At 54.2% G+C, this 20,430-nt stretch overlaps 1 protein-coding gene across 1 annotated transcript in view; it reads left to right on the top strand.

Annotated features, from left to right (window-relative positions):
• COL27A1 (collagen type XXVII alpha 1 chain) overlaps positions 1-20,430 on the top strand; it is a 160,553-nt gene that overhangs the window by 953 nt on the left and 139,170 nt on the right. Inside the window, exons 2-3 of the mRNA XM_007936759.1 lie at positions 6,735-6,805; positions 10,710-12,496. Coding sequence (XP_007934950.1) covers positions 6,735-6,805; positions 10,710-12,496 — 1,858 coding nt within the window. The remainder of the gene's footprint in view (positions 1-6,734; positions 6,806-10,709; positions 12,497-20,430) is intronic.

Below are 20,430 nucleotides of genomic sequence, written 5' to 3'. Positions count from 1 at the left end.
GGCGCGCGGGCGGTGAGTAAGAGCTCGGGGACCCCCCTGCCCAGCTTCCTGCTGCTCTAGCCTCTGGGAGGCCCGGGGGTTCCCTGCTGCGCTGGACGGTTCCAGCGGAACGTCAGCTTCCTGTCCCTTCCTGCGCCCTCGCGAAGCAGGCAGCCAAGGGTTAACGCGGACTGCGCCTCCGGCTCCGCCGAAGGTTGGCGAGCGCTGCCGGGGCTGCCCAGCCCCGCTGGGACGAGGGCCGAGCTGGGGAGGGTCGGTGCTGGGCCAGCCCTGGGGTCGGTGGGTGGGGGTGGATGTGGCGCCTGGAGCGGCGGCGGGGGCCTGAGGGGGACTTTTTGGATGCCTGAGGAAGGAGGGGTCTGGGTTTCTCGATGTCTCGGTGTGTTCCGGCGTTTCAGGGTCTGCAGGTCTTGAGTCTGACGTCTCCGTTTCTTTCTGTTCCTGTGAAGCTCTCCGCAGGTTTCTAGGTCTCTGGCTTTCGAGTTCTGCTCCAGTCTCTCTGTGTGTGTGTGTCTCTGCATGCCTCATGGTTCTGGAAATCTTGGTGTGTTGTCAGTCTGTCTAGATCTGTGTGTCTCAGTGTTACCCTAACTCTCTGGGGGGTGTCAGTGCCTCTCTCTTTCCCATGAGACACACACAGAGAGAGAGAGACAGAGAAAGCTAGCACATCAGAGCAGAAAGGGTCCCGGGAGGTCACCAAGCTCAGCCTCCCCTGTGGAGATGTGGTGCCCCAGGTGGGGAGCGCGGGGACTCTGCAAAGAGGGGCTGTGCCGCAAGTTCCGATTCCCAGCCTGTGGAGTAGGAGTTGTAAGAGACACAGAGCAAGTACAAGAGCGAGTCACCGAGTGTGGGCGTGTGGAGATGGGAGAGGCTGGAGCAGCCCCTGGGGCCCTGTGCCCCGTGGCTACAGCACGGTGCCCCTAGCAGCACAGGACCAGCTCCTTTCCCACCAGGACCCGGAGGACACTCCCAAGAGGCTACTCCGGGCTGTAGCCCCGCCCTCCCTACTATGCCCTGCCCCCTCTGGGTGGGAATCAGGGGGATGATTCCCCCCTTCTTCTCCATGTCTTGGAAAAAGCTGGCCAACTGAGATTCCCGCCCCCTACCGCAACACACACAGGGCACCAGTGAGCATGCTGCTGACTCATTTTCTCCAGGAGACCCTGTGCCAGGGCAGATGCCAGCGGTTGACCAAAAAAGTGGTGCCTGGAGAGCACCCCATACTAGGCACAAACTTTGGACAAGTGGGCAGCCAGGCTGCTTTGAGGTCCCACCTTTGCCTTCTCTTGTCTTCCTTACAACTGCACTGCCCTGATCCTGGGCGCTTTGGCCCCAGTGTGCCTTCCAGCTTTGCTCCCTGCACCGCCCCCTGACCGGGCTTCGTGAAGCTGTCTGTGGGGGCACATCCCTAGCCTCTTCCTTCCTTTCCTTTCCTCTCTGTATTCAGAACATCCTCCTTCCTCCTGCTTCCACGTGCCCTGCTGTCCCCCTGGTGGTGCACTGGAAGGGGCCTGCCCTCAAAGTGTTGTGACCACCCTCTGTGACCCTCTCTGAGCACACCCTCTCTTATGTGACAACTACTTTGCTGCAACCTTCACTCCTCCATCTCTATGTCCAGGGACCCTCGTGATATACCTGCAGCCTAGAGCTTGGCACAGGGAAGTGCCACAGCAGTGGGTGGTAGGGGATCAAAGCGAAAACACCTATCAGTGGGACACAGGTTCAGGACAGCAAGGACACAGACCTCAGAATCAGACAGACTTGATTTTGATTCCTGGCTCTGCCCTGTGAACTTGGGCAAGCTCTCTGCTTCTTGGTTTTCTCATCTGCAAACTGGGCATCTTACTTTCCGGGCTAGCAGGGCGTTTGTGAGGATGAGTGGGATGGTGCTTGTAAAGGGCTTAGAACAGCGTCTGGTGTGTAGTAAGCACTCAATAAATGACAGCTGTTATTTTTATTATTCTTCAGTTTGTCTTGAATGAGTGCGTGAGTCAATGGGAACATTCTGCGCTGCATCCTGTCCAGCCCGATGACCTTTATGTGTTCCCATGGAGGAGGTGTAAGGTATCCAGAAAGGCTCCTGGGCACCGCCATCTGTGCACGTGGGCATCTTGTCAGTCCACAGAGGCAGGTGGGACGGGTCCATCACCCTCACCCTGCCACTCTGTGTCTTCCCAAGAGCACAGCCGAGCTCCTAGTCCACAGGGCTGCCTTTCTAGTGTGTTTCTGCTCCCTCAGTCGGAGCCCTGAGCTCTCAGCAAAATTCAAGCTGTGGTAGGGGTCTGCGAGATCCAGGGTGTTGCAGGTAACAAGATCAGATGCAAAACCATCCAAGCTAGCTGTGGGTTCTAGCAACCTGGTTGTCTGGGAGTAGCCACATTTGGTGTACTGGCCAAGAAGCCTTTTGCAGGGGACGGGAACACCTGGGTTCCCTCCTCGGAGGGCTGTGTGGCCAGGCTGTGTCCCCAAGGCCAGGCGCCCTTCCTTGCGGCCCCTGCTGTGCTATCTCCTGCCCTCCCTGGCCCCTGTACTCTGGTCTTCCCGACCTGCTGGAGCCCTGGGCTCACCGAGCCAGGGCCCACAAGGCAGCGGTAAAGCAGAAGTCTGGAAGAACAGCGCTGAGCCAGCGCCCGCACTGAGCGTTGCTAGCAGCAGCCTAACCAGGATTGGAACGGGGGCAGAGGGATCAGCGGGGCCTCCCGCCGGGGGCCGACTTTCCAGGCCTGCAGCTTAGATGGCTCTTTGGCTCCCTGGGCTGCGTCTCTGCTCCTGTTGGTGAAAGCTGGGACTCTGGTCGCTGGCAAGTAGAAAGTCCCCGAAAGCCTCCCATTTCCTCTCCATGGGAGACAGAACAGTCAAATGAACAGGACTGTCTTTTAAGGGGTAGCAATGATGGATGTCACTGACATGCTGTGTGGCTTTGGACAAGTTACTTCCCCTCTCTGGGCCTTGGTTTTCCATCTCTCCAATGGGGGGATGGGACTAGAATTTGGGCCCTAGATGATCTCTAAGGACCTTCTCCCGTTCCAACCAAAACTCAAAGCCATCGAGTCGATTCCAACCCATAGCGACTCCCATTCAGTTTCTGAGGTGGTAGATTGCCCTGTCTTCCTTCTGCAGAGAGGCTGGTGGTTTGAACCACCAAACTTCTGGTAAGCAGTCAAATGCCTTCGGCACTACACCACCAGAGCTCCTTTCTCCCATTCTAAAGTACTCAATAATTTGGAAGTTTATGGGTCAAGTGAACACAAAGTACAGTGGCAAGAAGGCCAGTTGCATTTGTCCTGGGTTAATAATGAATGGAGGATGCATACTTTTGTAACAGGCTTTCAGGGCAGAACATTTCAAGTTAGAAACTGTGGTAATAGAAGACTTCTTCGAAGAGAACATTCTGATCTCATCTCCCCTGGAAGTCTTTCTTCTGACCTTTAGGAATGACATTATTTCCCTCTAATTTACCTTGATGTTCTCTAAGAAATAGTCACCTTGGAATAACCACATCAGCCAGAAAGATTGACTGAGAAAGACATTTGTGGTTCCTGAACCTTCTCCTTGTCACCTGGTTCTCTTTCTTGACCTGAGAAACATGCTAAGGTGGATGGACAGGATAATACAATGAGGAATGTGAGGGGTAGAAGCTGGTACCTGGAAAAGGCCAGGGTGAGAGGGGGCTAAAGGACATGAAATACAAACAAGCAGGATTCCAGGAAGGTCAGGAAGTAAGGGCAGTGTCTTCTGAGGAGGGTTTCAGCCCTCATTCTGAGACGTGAGTTCCTTGTTCCTCTCTAAGTCTGGAGAATGCTGAATGACAGAAAATGTACTGCCGTCGAGTTGGATCTGACTCATAGTGACCACTCCTTGGGTTTCTGAGGTGGTATCACTATGGAAGTAGATTGCCCAGTCTTCCTTCCAAGGAGCGACTGGTGGGTTTGAACCTCCAGCCTTCTGGTTAGCAGTCAAATGCCTTAGGCACTACACCACCAGAGCTCCTGAATGACAGAAAGTACAGCCAATTTCTTTATTGCAGGACTTCTCAGAACCTTTGTGTGCACTTGTGCTCTGAGAACCACAAAGCCTGGGATGCAAGAGACAGCTCTTCCCTAACCCATCTGGCGACAGTTTCCTAGATTATCTACATGGTGGATGTGGGAAATAGTACTGAAGACTTTATGAACCAGGTTGACCTTGAGGAATTACGTGCCCTCTCTGGGCCTCCATTTCTGCCGTCTGTCAAATTAAACAAAGCTTCTTATTACATCTCTCCCGGGTATATAGAGGTGGGCAGGTCATGCCAAGGAGGGCAGCCTCTGCCCTTCTCTCTAGCAACCCCAGGATAGCTAGGTACTCTGCCCTTTGGCTGTTGCTGATGGTGGGCTGGAGGTGCACTCCATAGAGGCAGGGGGGACTGGCCGTGAAAACGGCACTCACACAGGATGGCAGCAGATTGGAGAGGATGAGGAGGGAGTTATCTTGGGAAAAGTTGGGTGTGAAGGGCCTGCTAGAGTAGGACTTGATGGAGACACGTTTTAAAGTCCAGAGTCTTGTAAGACCAGGTAATAGTCATCTACTCAGCAAAAATACACTGAACCTGTCAGGGGCTGGGAATGTAAGAGTGGACAAAATGGGCATGGTCCCTGTCCTTCAAAGTCACAGTCTAGAAAGAAAAATAGATGGTGACCACACATGCCACACCTGCTGTGATGGGGTATGTGCAGTCGGCTGCGGGAGGTGATATCCAAGCCAGGATCTAACAGATGTGTGAGAACTGACGAGGCAAGGAGCAGTGTCTGGATATGGGAGCAGTATCTCCAAAGACCCAGGGACTGGGGAAGGCTTTCGAGGGACCACCACCAGCATCTGAGTGCTATTTCAGTGAGTTTGCCTCATGTTGCAGGTCCCTGAAGACTGAACTCCACGTGGCTTAAGCAATAAAAGGGGATTATTATTCCTCATATCATGAGGTCTCAAGGAAGAACATACCAGGGCTGGCTAATTCAGAATATCAACAGTGTCAAAAACCCAGTCTATCCTGTCACCCTGTGCAAGTTTGCTGTGGTTCTGGGGCTCGTCATGTCACGTGCACAAGATGGCTGCAGCAGCTTCAAGTATCACATCCTCACTCAGCAGCATACAGGGGCCGGGAGAAATCTCTCTGTGCCTTTGAAACCCTTTCCTAGGAGCCCTTGATGGTGATCCCTTTCATCTCATTGGCCAGATGTGGGTCACATACCTATGCTGAAACCAGTTGCTGGCATGGCTAATGGAAATACCAGAATTGGCTTAGACTTCTCCAGATTCATCTAGAATCCTCTGGGGTCTCTGCCCACCTGAACAAGCATGAAGCAGGGGTGGTTGTGATTATGGAATCATTGGTATCTTCCATGATGCCCAGCTCAGGATTATTCTTGAGCACAATTGCTATTGTCTTTGAAAGTAGGAGAGGCCAATAGAGGATATGAGCTTGTCCTTTAAGGCCCCCAGTGAGCCTGGGAAGAATCCAGGACCCCAGAAAGACATCACCTCTAGCATTTCCTGGATTACCTGATTCCCCAGGAGCACCCCTTACCCTGCCTCCCAGCATCCTAGCTTCCCTCTTGGGAGAGGAGCCTGGGCCTGTCTGTGCCAGCAGTAGCCCCTACTGCCTGTCTGATGCTGTTCTCTCTGCCTGTGTCCCAGCCGACTCTGGCCACGTGCCGCCCTCTCTCCTGCCCGCTTGGGGATCAGATGCCCTGGGTGGCTTCGGCTGTCCGTGGTGGCTGCTCCCACTGGAAGGTGAAATTGGATCACTGCCCCTGCCCATCTTGGCAGGAGCCACTGGGCAGAGCATTAACCCTTTGTGGCCCCAGAGTGCAGGGCCAGCAGGGACCGTCTACGCAGCACTTCTGGGGCTGGTGCCAGGTCAAGCCTTGACACGCATGGGCTCATTTAATCCTCAGATCTGTTCTGCAAGACAGAAAGCATCAGCCTGTGCTGCCGAGGAGGAGACGGGCTCAGTGAGGGTGAGAGACTTGTCCAGGGCCACACAACTGGTAAATAGCAGGGTCAGGTTTGCAGCCGTGTCACCTGACTCCCCATCCATTGCCTCTGTTTCCTTTCCTTTCCTTTTCCATCAGAAGAAGCCAGATGGGTAGCTTCCCTAGCACCGTCTTGGTCCCAGTTAAGGGGTCTTCTCCCCCTCTTTGCCTTGGGTCTGCAATGTGAGTCCTCATCTCTCTTGCCCTTTTGGGATATTGATCAATATCCAAGCAGGCCGGTCTGGTCTTGCCACTGACCTTTTGGCCCTAGCTCTGCTGCCTGTTGTCTGGAGCCTTGGAAGGGTCTCAAGATCACAAGGCCATTGTACAGATGGGGACCCTGGGGCCCAGAGAGGGAGAGTGGCTTGCCCTTGCTGCCCAGTGGGTCAGCTGATTTTGAGCTGACCCTGGGTCTCCTCCCCCCACTGCTTCCTGCTCTGTGAACGCGACTTACTGATCTGTAAAAGTGAGTTGTGAGTGCTGGAGAGGAACGAGGTTGTGTTTGTACTGCGTGAGCTGGTCCTGTCCTGAAAGGCTGAGCCTGGAGACCTGGGTATGTGGGCTGTTCCGTTAGCATCTGAGAGCCCTGTACGTCTCCTCCCAAGGTGAAGCTGAGGTGGGCCTGGGGCTGGACCAGCCATTTCTGCTCCCACCCTCCAACTCCTGGCCGAATATGGGCCCAAGGGGTGGAAGCTGATATGTGTGTCTCCCGGTCTCTAGGGGGTATCTCTTCGCCTGGATCATAGTCTCGTTTGCCTGTCACCTGGTCTCCACCCAAGGAGCTCCTGAAGGTAATACTCTCTTCTCTTTGTCCAGGGGGGAGGCAAGGGAGGACAGAGGGGTCTGAGAACTCAGGGGTAGCAGAGATATCCATGCCCCTAAGTGGAATTGAATGCCTCAGTTTTCTATTCAATAGAATGGGCAAACTCTACTGGTAAATTCTCTTTGGACTTGACAGATTAGCATTTGAACTTTTCTTAGCAGTAGGAAGGCCCAGTGCAGAAATGTGGAAGGGAGATCCTTGAACTTCTGTCTGGGACAGAATTCGAGTAAGTCACTTTGGCTCGATAAGCCTCAGTGGTCCCCATCCATTAAATGGGGACTCTAGGACTGCTGAGGGGGTTGCGGAGGCCACAGCTGTAGTAACCAAGCCTGTGAACCCACCCTCCTCTCTCTGACGTCCTGCTTTCTCCCATCCTGGAGGAGCTGTCCAGGGGGCCAGGGCAGCAATGGGCTGACTACATATCCGCCCACAAAAATCAAAACCTCCTCTGCCACATTTGTTTGCCAAGCAGCCACATGCCTCTTAAAATAGCCACCCTTCCCCTTGCTGCCCATGCCCGGCCATGTACAGGGGCAGGCTGCATGGCACTCTTGGAGCCTCTGTGGCCTGACCTGGCTGATAGGCAGGGATTGGGCCCCTGAGAGGGCAGGGCCCCTGAGAGGGCAGGGCCGTGCCGGAAGACTCTTGCTGCCTGGCAACGTTTTGTGCAAATGTCATATTTTCCAAGCTTGCTGTTTCCCCTACAAAGTAGGTGAACAGCTGTCCAGAGTCCTGAGTCAGGCACGGGGGGGTTGGGGAGAGGCGGGAGCTGTGTGGAGCCAGGTTTATGTAATAAAGGGATCTTGCTGGGGCCAGCTGGCTGAGTTCTTCCATCTTGGCATTGGGGCTGAATTCGCTCCCCTGTCCTCTATCTCCTCGCCTCTGGGGAGGTTCTGGAGGTGTCTCCGCCCTGCGTTGTAACTAGCTGGCTTCAGGATACAGCCAGCAGTATAGCATAATAGTTAAGAACAAGGGCCCTGGAGCCAGTTGGCTGGGTTCACGTCCCAGCTATGCCTTTTACGAGCTGTGTGACCTTGGGCAAGTTATTATATCTGTAACTTTTCTGAACCTCAGTTTCCTCATCTCTAAAATGAGGATAATAAACGGTACCTGTTTCGACACAGTGGATACTCAATGTCCAACCCCCTGCCATTGAGTTGATTCTGATACTGGTTTTTATTATTATTGTTAAATATTTTCTTAATCTTAAAACCTTGAGGAAGAATGTTGTTGCTGTTGTTATGTGCTGTCGAGTTGGACCCGACTCATAGTGACCCCTCCTTTGGTTTCCAAGGCAGTATCACTAGGGAAGTAGATTGCCTCACCTTCCTTCCGAGGAGTGGCTGGTGGGTTTGAACCCCCAGCCTTCTGGTTAGCAGTCATGGGGAAGAATAGCCCTTGACTATTCCCTGTAGGGCCAAAGTGGTCAGAGGTTCTCAGAAGCTCAGCACTGGCCACCACCTCTGCCTTCTCCATATGTCAGCATTCGGGGTTTTGCTCCTTAGCTGCAGACAGTCTGTGGAGTGGGGTGAGGGGCTGGATAGGATGATGAAGGGAAACCTCACTGTTAACGCCTGGCCTGGCCGGCTGAGATTTCCCTGGGTAAGCAGCTAGCTGCAAGCCATCTATAAACTAATGTGTGGGGCGGGATGTGCAGGCCTGGTGTGTATGGGGGAGGGGGTGGCTTCCTGCCCTCATCCCTCCTCCATTCAAGTGGTTCCTTCCACTTTTAAAGTTGTTGATAGTGAATACTATTTTATGATAACAGAGGTTCTGTGATTAAAGTATAGAAGACGAAATACTACTAAGAAAATTCTTGAAAACTGGAGACTGACAGGAGAAGGGAGAAAGGGTGGGAAGGAGGACTTTGAGGGGAATGAAAGGTCCTTGTATCCTGAGGGGAGAATAAAGGTGTCATACTCCAAGCCCACCTGAAACTGCAACCTGGAACTTTAGAATTCTTGGAACATTGTACCACTTTGTGGCCGTCTCGCGGTCTGCTTTAGCTCCTTTATCTTGCAGACTGAGGCCCAGGGGTCAGGAAGAAACTCTCCCACAGTTACTTGGTGCAGGGCTTGGGCTGCAGATAATGAGGAAGATGACGGTTCGCCCTCCCAATAATTATGATGTGAGCACTCTGCTTAGCCCCATTTCACAGCAGAAGATACTGAGTCTGGAGGCTCACAGGTGGTCTGTTGAGCTCTAAAGCTGACTCTAGAGCTTGCTGTAGGAGGAACTGGTACCCAGGTTCTCAGTTCTCCCCAACCCATCTAACTGTCCATCCATCCATCCATCTATCCATCCCTCTGCAGTTGTTGACTGAGGGCCCACTAAGTACCAGGTGCTGCATTGAGCCCAAAGTGCCTCTCCCCTGATGCACACCTTGCCCCAGGTGATAAGGGAGGGGGCATTCAGCACTGGGCTCAGGTGCTGCATTCAGGGGAGGGAGCCTGAGAACTTGACCCAGACGCTGGTTCTGAAGCTGCCTCTCTCTACGAGCATGGAGCTCAGGAGCTGGCTATTGCAGACAGTGGCAGCTCAGGGAACTCAAGGGGCTCAAGTGACCCTGTGGGGGCAAGGTCAGAAAGCCGTTCCATAAACACCTTGGAAGCCCCCTTTGTGCTCTGACAAGTGTCGGTGATGTAATGACTGGGCGGATGTGACCTGGCCAGATGACGGTCAGATGTCAGAGGACAGAGGTTAGGGGGATGGCTTGACTGCTTCCCCTGCCCTTGCAAAGACTCACAGGGAGAGGAGTCCGAGAAATGTCACTTTCCTGCTGTGCAGCTAGCAGCTGCCCCAGCCTGCTCCTGCCTGACAGAGAGCTCGGGTGGCAAGCGGATTGCATGGCTTCCTGGGAGTGAAACCAGTCAGGCACCTGGGCATCCTAACCAAGCTCCAGTGACACTTCCAGAACTGTCACCTGGGTCCCTCACTTATGGGAGCTTCCTGGAGGAGCCAGTGTTTGAGAAAGAGAGAAGGGAAACCAATCCGAGGCTGAGGAGATTCAAACTCCTAACACTAGCACTTGGTGGTTGTCATTCCTTTCGGTATTGTTAGGTGCCATCGAGTTAGCGTGACTCATGGCGATGCCTCGAACAACAGAACGAAGTGTTGCCCAGTCGCGCACCAGCCTCAGGATCACTGGTATGCTCGAGTCTGTTGTGGCCTGTTGAAGCGCCTTCCAGTCAGGGGGCCCATTTTTCAGCAATATGTTGGACAATACTCTGTTATTATCTGTAGGTTTTTCATCAACGTGTTTTTGGAAGTAGATTGCCAGGCCTTCCTAGTGTGTCTTACTCTGGAAGCTCCGCTGAAACCTGTCCACCGTGGGTGACCCTGCTGAGGTTTGAAATGCCGGTGGCATAGCTTCCAGTATCCTGGCAGCATGCAAGCCACCACAGTGTGACAAAGTGACAGACAGCTGGTGCTTTTATTTTAAAGTACTTATTTTGTGCCAGACACTCGTAAAAAAGTGTATTAACTCATTTCATCTTCACCGCCTTCTGAGGTTGGTACTATTATTGTTCCATTTAATAGATGATAAAACAGGCATTAAAGTCAGAGGGTTAGTAAGTGGCGAGCTGGGATTTGAACTGAGGAAGTTTGGCTCCAGAGTCCGTTTTTTTTTTTTTTTTTTTTTATCACGTTATACAAAATCATGCAACCAGAGAGGGACCCTGGCATCCAAGCCGTCTGGCGCCAACCCTGCACTCTCAGCCACCACCATGGTGCAGCATTATGTATAGTTGAATGAATACGTAACCAGATAGCTGTCGGTGGGCTATCCTTACTGTACATCTGGGTGGGGGGGTCTGGGCCTGGAACAGGCCCTAACCATGCCCTCTGCCTTCTCCTCTCTCCTTCTCCAGATGTGGATGTCCTCCGGCGGCTGGGCCTTGGCGGGGCGAAGGTGGCAGGCGGGCGGAGCCCCGCTCCCTTGGGGGTCATTCCGTTCCAGTCGGGGTTCATCTTCACGCAGCGGGCCCGGCTCCAGGCACCTACAGCCTCCGTTATTCCTGCTGCCTTGGGCACAGAGCTGGCACTGGTGCTGAGCCTCTGCTCCCATAGGGTGAACCATGCCTTCCTCTTCGCCGTCCGCAGCCAGAAGCACAAGCTGCAGCTGGGCCTGCAGTTCCTTCCCGGCAAGACGGTCGTCCACCTGGGGCCCCGGCGCTCTGTGGCCTTCGACCTCGACGTGCATGATGGGCGCTGGCACCACCTGGCCCTCGAGCTCCGTGACCACACGGTCACCCTGGTGACGGACTGTGGGCAGCGCCGGGTGCCTATCCCACTGCCTTTCCACAGAGACCCGGCACTGGACCCTGCGGGCTCCTTTCTCTTTGGGAAGATGAGCCCACACGCGGTCCAGTTTGAAGGCGCCCTGTGCCAGTTCAGTGTTTACCCTGTGACGCAGGTTGCCCACAATTACTGTACACATCTGAGAAAGCAGTGTGGGCAGGCTGACGCTTACCGGCCCCAGCTGGGACCCCTCTTCCCCTGGGACTCAGGCTCCCACTTCCCCTTCCGGACCGACCTCCCACTGCTGGGCCTAGAGAATCTTACCTCTGCTGCCCCAGCTCTGGGGTCACAGCCAGCAAGCAAGGAGGCCAAGGTGACTGTGGCTCCTGCCATGCCCACCAAGGCCCTGAGGACTAGCACCAGTGGCCCTCACCAGCATGTTGCAGCTGGTGGCCCAGCCTGGACCCCAGTGCCATCTGCCAATCTATTGACCAGTCAAACATTTCCTCCTGTGCCCCCAGCTTCTCTGGCCGGCACCACCAGAACTTCCCACTCCACAGCTCTACCTGCCCAGCTATCATGGAAAAATACAGACTCCAAAATCCTCCAAAGTCTCCCAACTGAGCCTTCTACTCCTTCTCTGTCAGTTGCCCCCGTCAGAAGTCCACGTCCCACCCAGAAGGCAGCTCCAACACCTTCCTTCTCAAAATCAACCCCATCCACCCAGAAGCCAGTGCCGCCTACTTCCCGCCCAGTTCCTGCCAAAGTCTTCCGTCCCACAGTGAGGCTGACCCAGAGGAACCCGGGAGTGCCCAGACCTCTGCCTCTCAGCTCCCGGCCCCTCTCTCCTGCTGTTGTCTCCTCCAAAAAACTCTCTGCCCTAGTTGCTCAGACCAAGGCCAAGATGAGCAGTCAAGCCAGTAAGCCTGCCCCTGCCCGCACCAGAACACACAAAGGACCCCACCCCACTGTTTTGCCCCTGTCTCCTGCCCCTAGTCCTGGCTCTACCAGGACCCCTTGGCCACCAGCCACAGCGGTGCTTCCAATCTCAGGCACCAGAGCTCCCAGAATGGCACTTCCTGCCCTCACAGCAGCTCCAACCCCCACAAGAAGCAAGAAACCCGCTGGATCCAAAGCTGCAAAGAAAGCTGGACCTAAGAGCAGCCCCCGGGAGCCTGTGCGTCTCAGATCTGGGAAGGCAGCCAGGGATGCCCCGCTGAAAAATCCGACCACCCGGCCCGGCCCCAGACGGCCCAGTCAGCAGACCACCCTTGCCCCGGCACTGGCCCCGGCACGGTTCCTATCTTCCAGTCCTCGGCCCACGAGTCGTGACTACTTGTTCTTCCACCTGATGGGGCCCACGCCTTTCTCCCTGCTGATGGGGTCACCAGGGCCCAAGGGAGACTGTGGTTTGCCGGTAAGACGGGGTGGGGTTTGCATGCTGCTTGTAGCTTATGCAGGTGACTGGAGTGGGCTTCCCGAGTGCTCCTGGAGGGGGCAGGGGAGAGCGGCTGGGAGCAGGGAGCTCGGAGCTCGGTCCTGGGTTTCCTGACTCCTCTGCCTCCACTCTCTCCACTATTGCACACTTTGCTCCTGATTTGTGATCCTCTGGGGTGGATGCAAGTCTGGTGGCTATCACCGGGTGAAGAGCACCCTTGGGATAATGTAACTGCAAGGTCAAGTGGCTTAATGAAAGCGGTTACCTGACTTGCCCTGGCCACACTGTGAGTGAGCAGCCCGGCACCCTTCAAAGCCCAGCTCTTCAGCCTTGGGGAGCAGAGCCTCTTCTGTCCCATCAGCTTGTCTGGGAGTTCTGGACAAAGGTTGCACATGGGTAGCCTTGGATATGTTTGGTTTGGCACACGTAGCATTCTTTTTTCTTTTTTTAAAATTAATCAGTTACTAACATTTAAAAAATGTAAGCGCTTTCTTACACAAGACCAGCTTTTCTTCTAAAGAGGCCATGCAGTGACCACAGGTTGTGGCCAAACCCAGCTGCCCCTTTAAACACACACTCTGTTAGCTCTGGACTCACTCCTGTGTGTTTTCCAACCCATCTGTCCCACTCATTCATGTTACCTGCCTGGTGCCTGTACACATTTGATGTTTCGCCCTGGTCCAGGAGTTTGGGACAGAGGAAGGTCAGAGTAAGCTGACGTGGTCAAGAAAGACAGAAAGCAAGAACATTCCACGTGCAGGAGAGGGTCTCAGGGGCAATGCTGCTGGCCTGCCTGGGACGGTCTCCAGGGGCAACGGCCTTTCCACAGCTGGAGGCCAATTCCTCCGGGTGGGGAATAGTGGGACGGAGTTCCCAGAAAGCTGGCCCTACTCTGTTCTCCTCCTGCCTGGAGGTGACCACTGCACGACCATCTTCTGTTCTCCTTCCTGGGGGCCCAGGTGTGCCACCAGCCTCAGTGGGGGTGAGGGCTCCCTGCAAAGTGAAGACAGTGGCTGGTGCTGGGAATTCCCAGGGCTTCCAAATGCACTTAATTAGTTTTAATAATCATTAGGAATAATATTTACTCAGCCTGTCTCCAAGGGGAATGAGAGTCCACTTTTATTGTAACCATATTGTACAACTTATGGAAATTGTGGAAATTGTGTGCATTGCTTTGCTATTATGTCAATGTTCACTTGAGTCCTGTGTTCTGAAATTGGCAGAGAAGAGAGCTGGGAATGGCCACTTTTCTGAGCAGAGAACCAGGAAACCTTTTCACCCCTCAGGCTGCCTCCCAGCCCCAGCTCAGCACCCCCAACTTTGGCCCCTGACAGCTCAGTTCCCCCAGCTGTGCATACACTGGCCTCATTGGCCTGTGAGGTCGAAGAAGGGTGAATTGTCCCAACAGAGGGTGGTTAAGGTTCAGGGTCTTGACCCCAGCCCCAAGGCACAACCTGGCAGAGGGGAGGCGCTGGCCTTCCAAGGCTGAGTGTGGTGTGAAAGAGAGAAGTCTGTCCAGGCGAGCACACTGGGAACAGGAGTGGTGTTTTAGGGTGTAGAATCTGCCTTTCTGTGCCTGAGCCTCATACTTTCTCCCTGACTTGATACTCTGGGTCAGGATAAAGGGAGACCTTCTGCCAGATCACCTCCTTGAATTTCCCCCGTCACCAGGAGACTCTTTCTGTCCATGCCACTGGTCCTCAGGGGTCATTCCGTTCAGCTCCCCTCATTGAGCAGGTGGGGAGATTGGAGACTGTGTCCAGAGAGGGCCAGGACTTGCCCAAGGCCACACAGCATGTAGATGGCAGAGCTGTGACTAGTTCCCCAGCTCTGGACCCCAAGACTAGTACAATCCATCCCCCTCTCTGAGGGCCAGGGAAGGTTACAAAGATGAGCCAGGCCTTGTCCCTGACCTCAAAGGAGGGGCTCAGAGTCTAAATAATCTTCTGTTCTGACAACCCATCAAGTTTATGAACTTCCATATGTGTGGCAGGTCTCTCTAGGACTTCCCTAGAACTGGTTGAGGAGGGCAAGGTGTGTGTGAAATCCCACTGTACAGATGAGAACAAGGTTGGAAAGACATAATTAGGTGCCTAACAATACCCACCCAGCATGTCCATATATAGCAGCTGGGGGGCAGCTCTGGGTCTCCAGGCTCTTCCTGCTTCTCCAGCCCCTGACCTGCCAGGGTGGCATCCTGGCCTCTTGCCCTACGTCATCTCATCTCTCCACCCTCTCCACAGCTTGGATCCTAGCCTTACACCAATAGGAACCAAGAAGCTTCTAGAAACTTTGTCCAATCCACTGTGTGGCAACCGCGTCATGTATTTCCTCCAGATACCAGAAATAGTATAACTGAGGTGGCATCTCTGAGCAGCAGTGAAGTGCAACACACGTACTTTCTGTCCTCTCTTGTCCAGGGCCACCCATTCGTTCAGCATTTAAAGCCAGTAGAGCAGAAGGTGTGCCGTCTGGGGCACAGGGCCTGGGGACATGTGGACCTGGCTCAAATCCCGACTCCACCGCTTATGAGCTCTGTGCCCCGGATTCCCTCTGATCCTCAGTTTCTGTAGACTGTAAGATAGCAATCACTCCCATTTCCCAGGTCCAGAGGACAAAAATGGGAAGTGCAGGAGAGAATAAACAATTCGGTCATCTCTTGGGTGTCTAGTTTTGCTGAGTGACTTGGAGAAGTCCTTTTCTCTCCAAGGGGCTCAGTCTCTGGGTCTGTTAATGGGGACTGGAAGAGTTTCCTCCTTAGGAATGACCATGGGGGATCTTTCTATGCCCAGGAGGGATGAGTGGCCCATCTGCTCTGTACCTGCTATGTGTGGTTCTTGAGGGGCCAGGAGAGCTGGGACGTAGTTTCGGGCCAAGGCCAGCCAGCTTTGTAGCCACTGAATGAGAAGGCTGTTGGAGCCCCAGGCACGGGGTGGGGGTGGGGAACATGGAAAAGCTGAGCTTGGCCCCGGGTGTGCTGGGGCGGGGAGGCTGCTGCTCACAGAGACTGCACAGAAGCCGCACGGAAGCCCCACGCCTGGGAGGAGGCGAGTCAAGGCCTTATTTATTCATGGTCAGGCCGCTGGCATTTGCCTGCGCTTGCTGTAAGAGTCACTTCAGGGAGACCCAGCTCTGGGCCTGGTCCACAGCAGATGCGCTGTGACTATCTGGGAAATGAATGAAGGAATTTGATCCTTACAAAAACCAACTTGTCCTGACTCCCGGGCCAGGCTCCTTGAGGTTACACAGAACTCTCCTGCCAGTGGCATAAGGAGGCCACAGAGTGGAAAAGCACACAGCCTTGGGAGTTGGAGCAACCTGGGGCTGAACAATCTCTTATCCATCCATCCATCCATTCATTCGACTGATGTTAACTGAGTGCTTTCTCAGGGCCCGGTGCAGTGGGACCTTGGGCCAGTCACCTAACCTCTTTGAGGCTGTTCCTGTAAAATGGCAATGTGGTACCTACCTTCCCACAGGGTTGTTGGGTGGATTCAGCGAGATGAGGGGTGTAAGGCACTGAACCTGGGTCCTGGTGGGTCTTCCTGACTGTGACTGCACGCTCTTGGTGGATATTGAGGCAGGAACCGTGTTGGGTTAAGAGAACCAGGAGGGGTTGAACACAACCTGACCTGGGACTAGTTGGTGAAGCCAGGACAGCAGGAAGCCTGGGAGCTCAGAGCACTGTCACAAATGTCAGCTGTGTAGGAGGGACTGTGAGGCAGAACTTCCTCTGCCTTTTCCCCTTCTGCTCCTCTGTAGCCGTGGTTTCTCTCTCGGCTCTGGGATGTGTTTTCATTTGCCTGTTACCCCCCAACAGCCCTATCCCAGGATATAGCTAGAAAGGTGTTCCTTAGTGTCCTCAGGGCCACATACTTTTGGCAGTTACAAATTAGGACTAGATTTTGATAAATTCACCGCTTACACGGGTGAATTTGTCTTTAGCAGATCATTTTTGAACACCTACTGTGTGCCAACACCTACTGTGTGCCAGCACCTCCTGTGCTAAGTAGTGCTCTGGGCAGGGAACATGGCAATGGAGGAGAGTTTAAGGAAGGGACGTTTGTAGACGTGCAGGCAGCATCGAGGCTCTTGGGTGTCACAAATGGCTTGTGCTTGGGTACTAACCTCAAGGTTGGCGGTTCGGACCCACCTGGTGGTGCTGTGGAAGGAAGTCCTGGTGACCTGCCTTCATAAAGATTACAGCCAAGACAACTCTATGCAGCAGTTCTGCTGTGCAACACAGGAGGTCGCCTGAAGTCGGAAATGACTTGACGGCAACAGGTTTTTTGAGGGTCGGCATCAAAGTTACCAACAAGAGCCAGTAACACATGGGGATCTAGCAACAGCAGGAAACCGTTATTACACTCAGACCTGAAGTCCCAAGAGGAGGGGGAGGTGTTACTAGAACCCAGTGAGAGTTAAAACCCTGGAGGAGCGGGTCTCCCGAGGTGCACTGCGGGCATAAAAGAGCACAGCCGCTGTCAAAGTGGCAGTGAGGGACCAGGGGAGAAATACCGGTACCTCTCTCCCTTTCTATCCTCCAGACTGTAGCCAGGTGCCTGCCATGGGCCACGCCCAGACAGAAGCCAGAGGGCAAGGGGTCCCAGGGCACAGTCTCAGAGGCATTCTCAGAGAATGGATTTGGGGAACAGAAGGAGAATAACAGGCACACACACCTTAGCTCAGAAGATGGGTGTTAGTTACAAGCCCATTTTACAGCTGCAGAAGCTGAGGAACCCAGAGGTTCAGAGTGATGCAGTGACTCATGCAAGGCCACACGGAGCGAAGTCCACACCCAGAGAGGCGCTGTCCCAGCAGGTCCTTCCTTAGGACAGAAACTAGGAGAGGCTCAGCTTCCCGTCCTTTGCCCCCTCCACCCCCACCATGGGCTATTTTTAGGAATAATCATAGATTCAGATGGTCAGAAATGAGAGGCCCTTTGAGATCCCAGGCTACAGGCAGGGAGCAAAGGTCCAGAGAGCAAAAGGCCATTGCTCAGGGTCCCACAGCAGTTAGCAGCACACCCAGGACTGGCCTCTGGTCTCCCAGATCCCAGGCCTGTGAAATCTCCCCTTGCTCACTGCCAGGGGACATGCCAGCCGGGACTTATTTCTCTGTGCAAAGCTTGGCAACAGGCTGTTGCAGCTGGGCACAAGGGCGGACTTGTTCTGTGCGATGGGGTTCCCCCCGGGTCTGGCTGTCCAAGGCTGGGATCCTTAGGGGAAGCCCAGAGGGGCTTCTTGGCTGTTTCCATGAGCCCTGGCCTACTCCCCCTCCTCTAGACAGGATTACAGCCCGCCCCCTCAGCTCTGGGCCCTCTCAGAGGCCCCGTTGTTTGCAGCGTGGAGTGGAAAATCCCACCCCGGCCTCGTGAATCATCCCAGAGTCACAGCTCAGGCTGCAGGCCCTGGAAAGGAATGGCAGCGTTTTTCCACTGAGAAAAACAGGCAGGGTCTCGCATCAAGGGAGGGGGCATGGGGTGCTTGCCCTTGCTCAGCTGCCAACAAAGTGAGCACTGAGTAGGGAGGAGTGGGGAAGGGTCAGGTCTGGGGCTGGAGCTGGGCGGTGGGCAGGCCCAGCCCAGGTTAGTGGCATGGTCAGGATTGGCCAGCTGCGATGGGGGCTGGACTGCCATGTCAAGGAGTCAGGCCATGGGCTGCCGTCACCAGGCCATACCGTGGATCCCAGCTGGCACCAGAGTCTGATGCAGATGTTGTGGATGAGGTCAGACTGCAGCCTGGACGCCCCCGTTTCTGGGGCAAAAGGAGTGCCAAGAGGGAGTGTCCAGGCCTCTCCTGCTGTGGCCTCCATGAAGGAGCTATACCCACTGAGCCTCCCCCTCCCCAGGCATCCTGGAGAAGCCCTTCACCCCTCTGGCCTGGCCTCTCCACTGAGAGATGGAAATGACGTCACCTTTCCTGTCCACCTGGTACCCAAGAGGAGGAAGTCACCTCCTGCCCTGCTACTCAGGAAATGCCAGTGGTGGGAAGGTGCCAGTGTTGTTCATTTCAAAGATGACTACATGGGACGAGACTTACCCAAGGTCACATCCAGTTCCAGACACACCTAACCAAGGTTGTTTGGAACTATGAAAGCTGCACTTTGTAAGGGAAAAAGTGAGGTGGTCCTGGCTGAATCCAGACTCAGCCTGCTGTTCGCTGTGTGTCCTTGGGCAAGTCATTTTACCTCTCTGAGCCTCCCTGTGGTTTCTCATCTGTTGAAAGAACTCAGTAATGATAACAATACTACAGTGAAGCTCAGCCTTCGTTGTTAGCTGCTGCTGAGTTGGACTGCCGCTCATGGTGACCCCAGGCACAGTGGGATGAGAGCCTGCCCGGTTGTGCATCGTCCCCGTGGGCAGTTGTGTACCATAAGGTTTTCATTGGCTGATTTTTGGAAACAGACCTTCCTTCCCAGTCTCTCTTAGTCGAGAAGCTCCCGTGAAGCCCGTTCAGCATCATAGCAGCACGCAGTCCTCCATGCCTCCACGGACGCATGAGAGGTAGCCGCACAGGAAGTGCGTTGTCCGGGAATTGAACCTGGATCTCCCACGTGGAAAGCAAGAATTCTTCTGCTGAATCCCCACTGCCCTGATGCTTAGCCTTGGTCCCCTATATTTCCCTTCAATTCTGGGTCACATGTGAGAATTGGGTCAATGAGAGTGTTCTGGGAGGGCGCATCTTTTGCTCTTCCCCCAAAACAGACAGGAACAGGGATGGCTTAAAATTTTAAGTAAGGAAGGTTCCAGGAGCTCTCCTAACAGAAACAATAGCTGACGTCTTTTGACCGTTAATTATGTGCCAAGCACTTTTTATAGATTATCTGTTGGCTATGTGCCCATATTATCCTCATTTTACAGTTAAAAGAGCTGGAGGCTCAGAGACTAAAGGCACTTGCCCAGAGGCACACAGCTAGCAAGTGGAGTATGCACTCTGGGCCCAGTCTTAGATTTGTGCTTGACATCTCCCCGCCAAAGTCAGCTGCAGAAGCTGGGAGTACACTGGCCCTGAATTCCAAACCCACGGGACTGGATGTAGGGACTAGAGACTGGATGTGGTGGCCACACAGGCCTGAGGCTGTGGCTCCCTCCCTCCACCTGGAGCTCTTTCCCACTGGCCCTGGGGCCTCAGTGCCCATATCTGCCTGTCTGGATCTCTCCTCTGATTTTTATTCATGGACAAGCAAGCACGTGGCGTTCACAGGCCAGGGCTGTGGGCGGAGGCTGCCCAGTGTGAGATCTGGATTAATTACCAGCCAAACCGTACTGGGTTTTCAACACTGATTTTAACTCTGGGCAGGAAACCTGGAATCTCATTGATGGTCATTTGAAACAAATGAATTCCCCAGGCCTCACACATCCTCGAAAGCCTGGCTCCCTCCAAAGGCTCCGTGCTGAGTGCTTCACATCCAGGCATTTTGTGAACCCTCGTTTACTTCTTCCAGGTAGATGGTGCAGTAGGTATTGGGCCCATCTGCAGGGGAGCAGCTGAGGCAGGCTGCAGGACTTGCACAAAGCTCCTAGCTATTAAGTGGAGAAAGCAGGGTTTGGACACAGGCCAGTCTACAGTTTAGTAAGTCTGTTTGGCTGCCTCCCTTCAGAGAGGTGGGGCCAGAGATTAGGGGAAGGGAGTTGGGGCCAGACACGCTCTATCTTGGTGCCTTTCTTTTCTAAGAAATAGGGAGCGTCTAAATGTTGTTGAGTAGGGGAGTGCCTTGGGAAGGTGAATGAGGCGGTGTGGAGGGCTGGAGAGGAGGACAGGGAGAGGGGCTGGCAGACAATGAGGGACTGCTATGGGAGTTAGGGAAGTGGTGATGAAGGCTGGTGGATCAGATGGAACATTTGAGTGCCAATCAGACCAGGCACAGTGTTAAACCCTTTCTACCTTCTCTGGTTTCCTCATGATGATCCT

Source organism: Orycteropus afer, unplaced genomic scaffold, assembly GCF_000298275.1.
Source record: "Orycteropus afer afer isolate SDZICR_OR568_19922 unplaced genomic scaffold, OryAfe1.0 scaffold00037, whole genome shotgun sequence".
In the NCBI taxonomy this organism is placed as follows: Eukaryota; Metazoa; Chordata; class Mammalia; order Tubulidentata; family Orycteropodidae; genus Orycteropus; species Orycteropus afer.
This window is presented reverse-complemented; position numbering and strand designations above follow the sequence as displayed.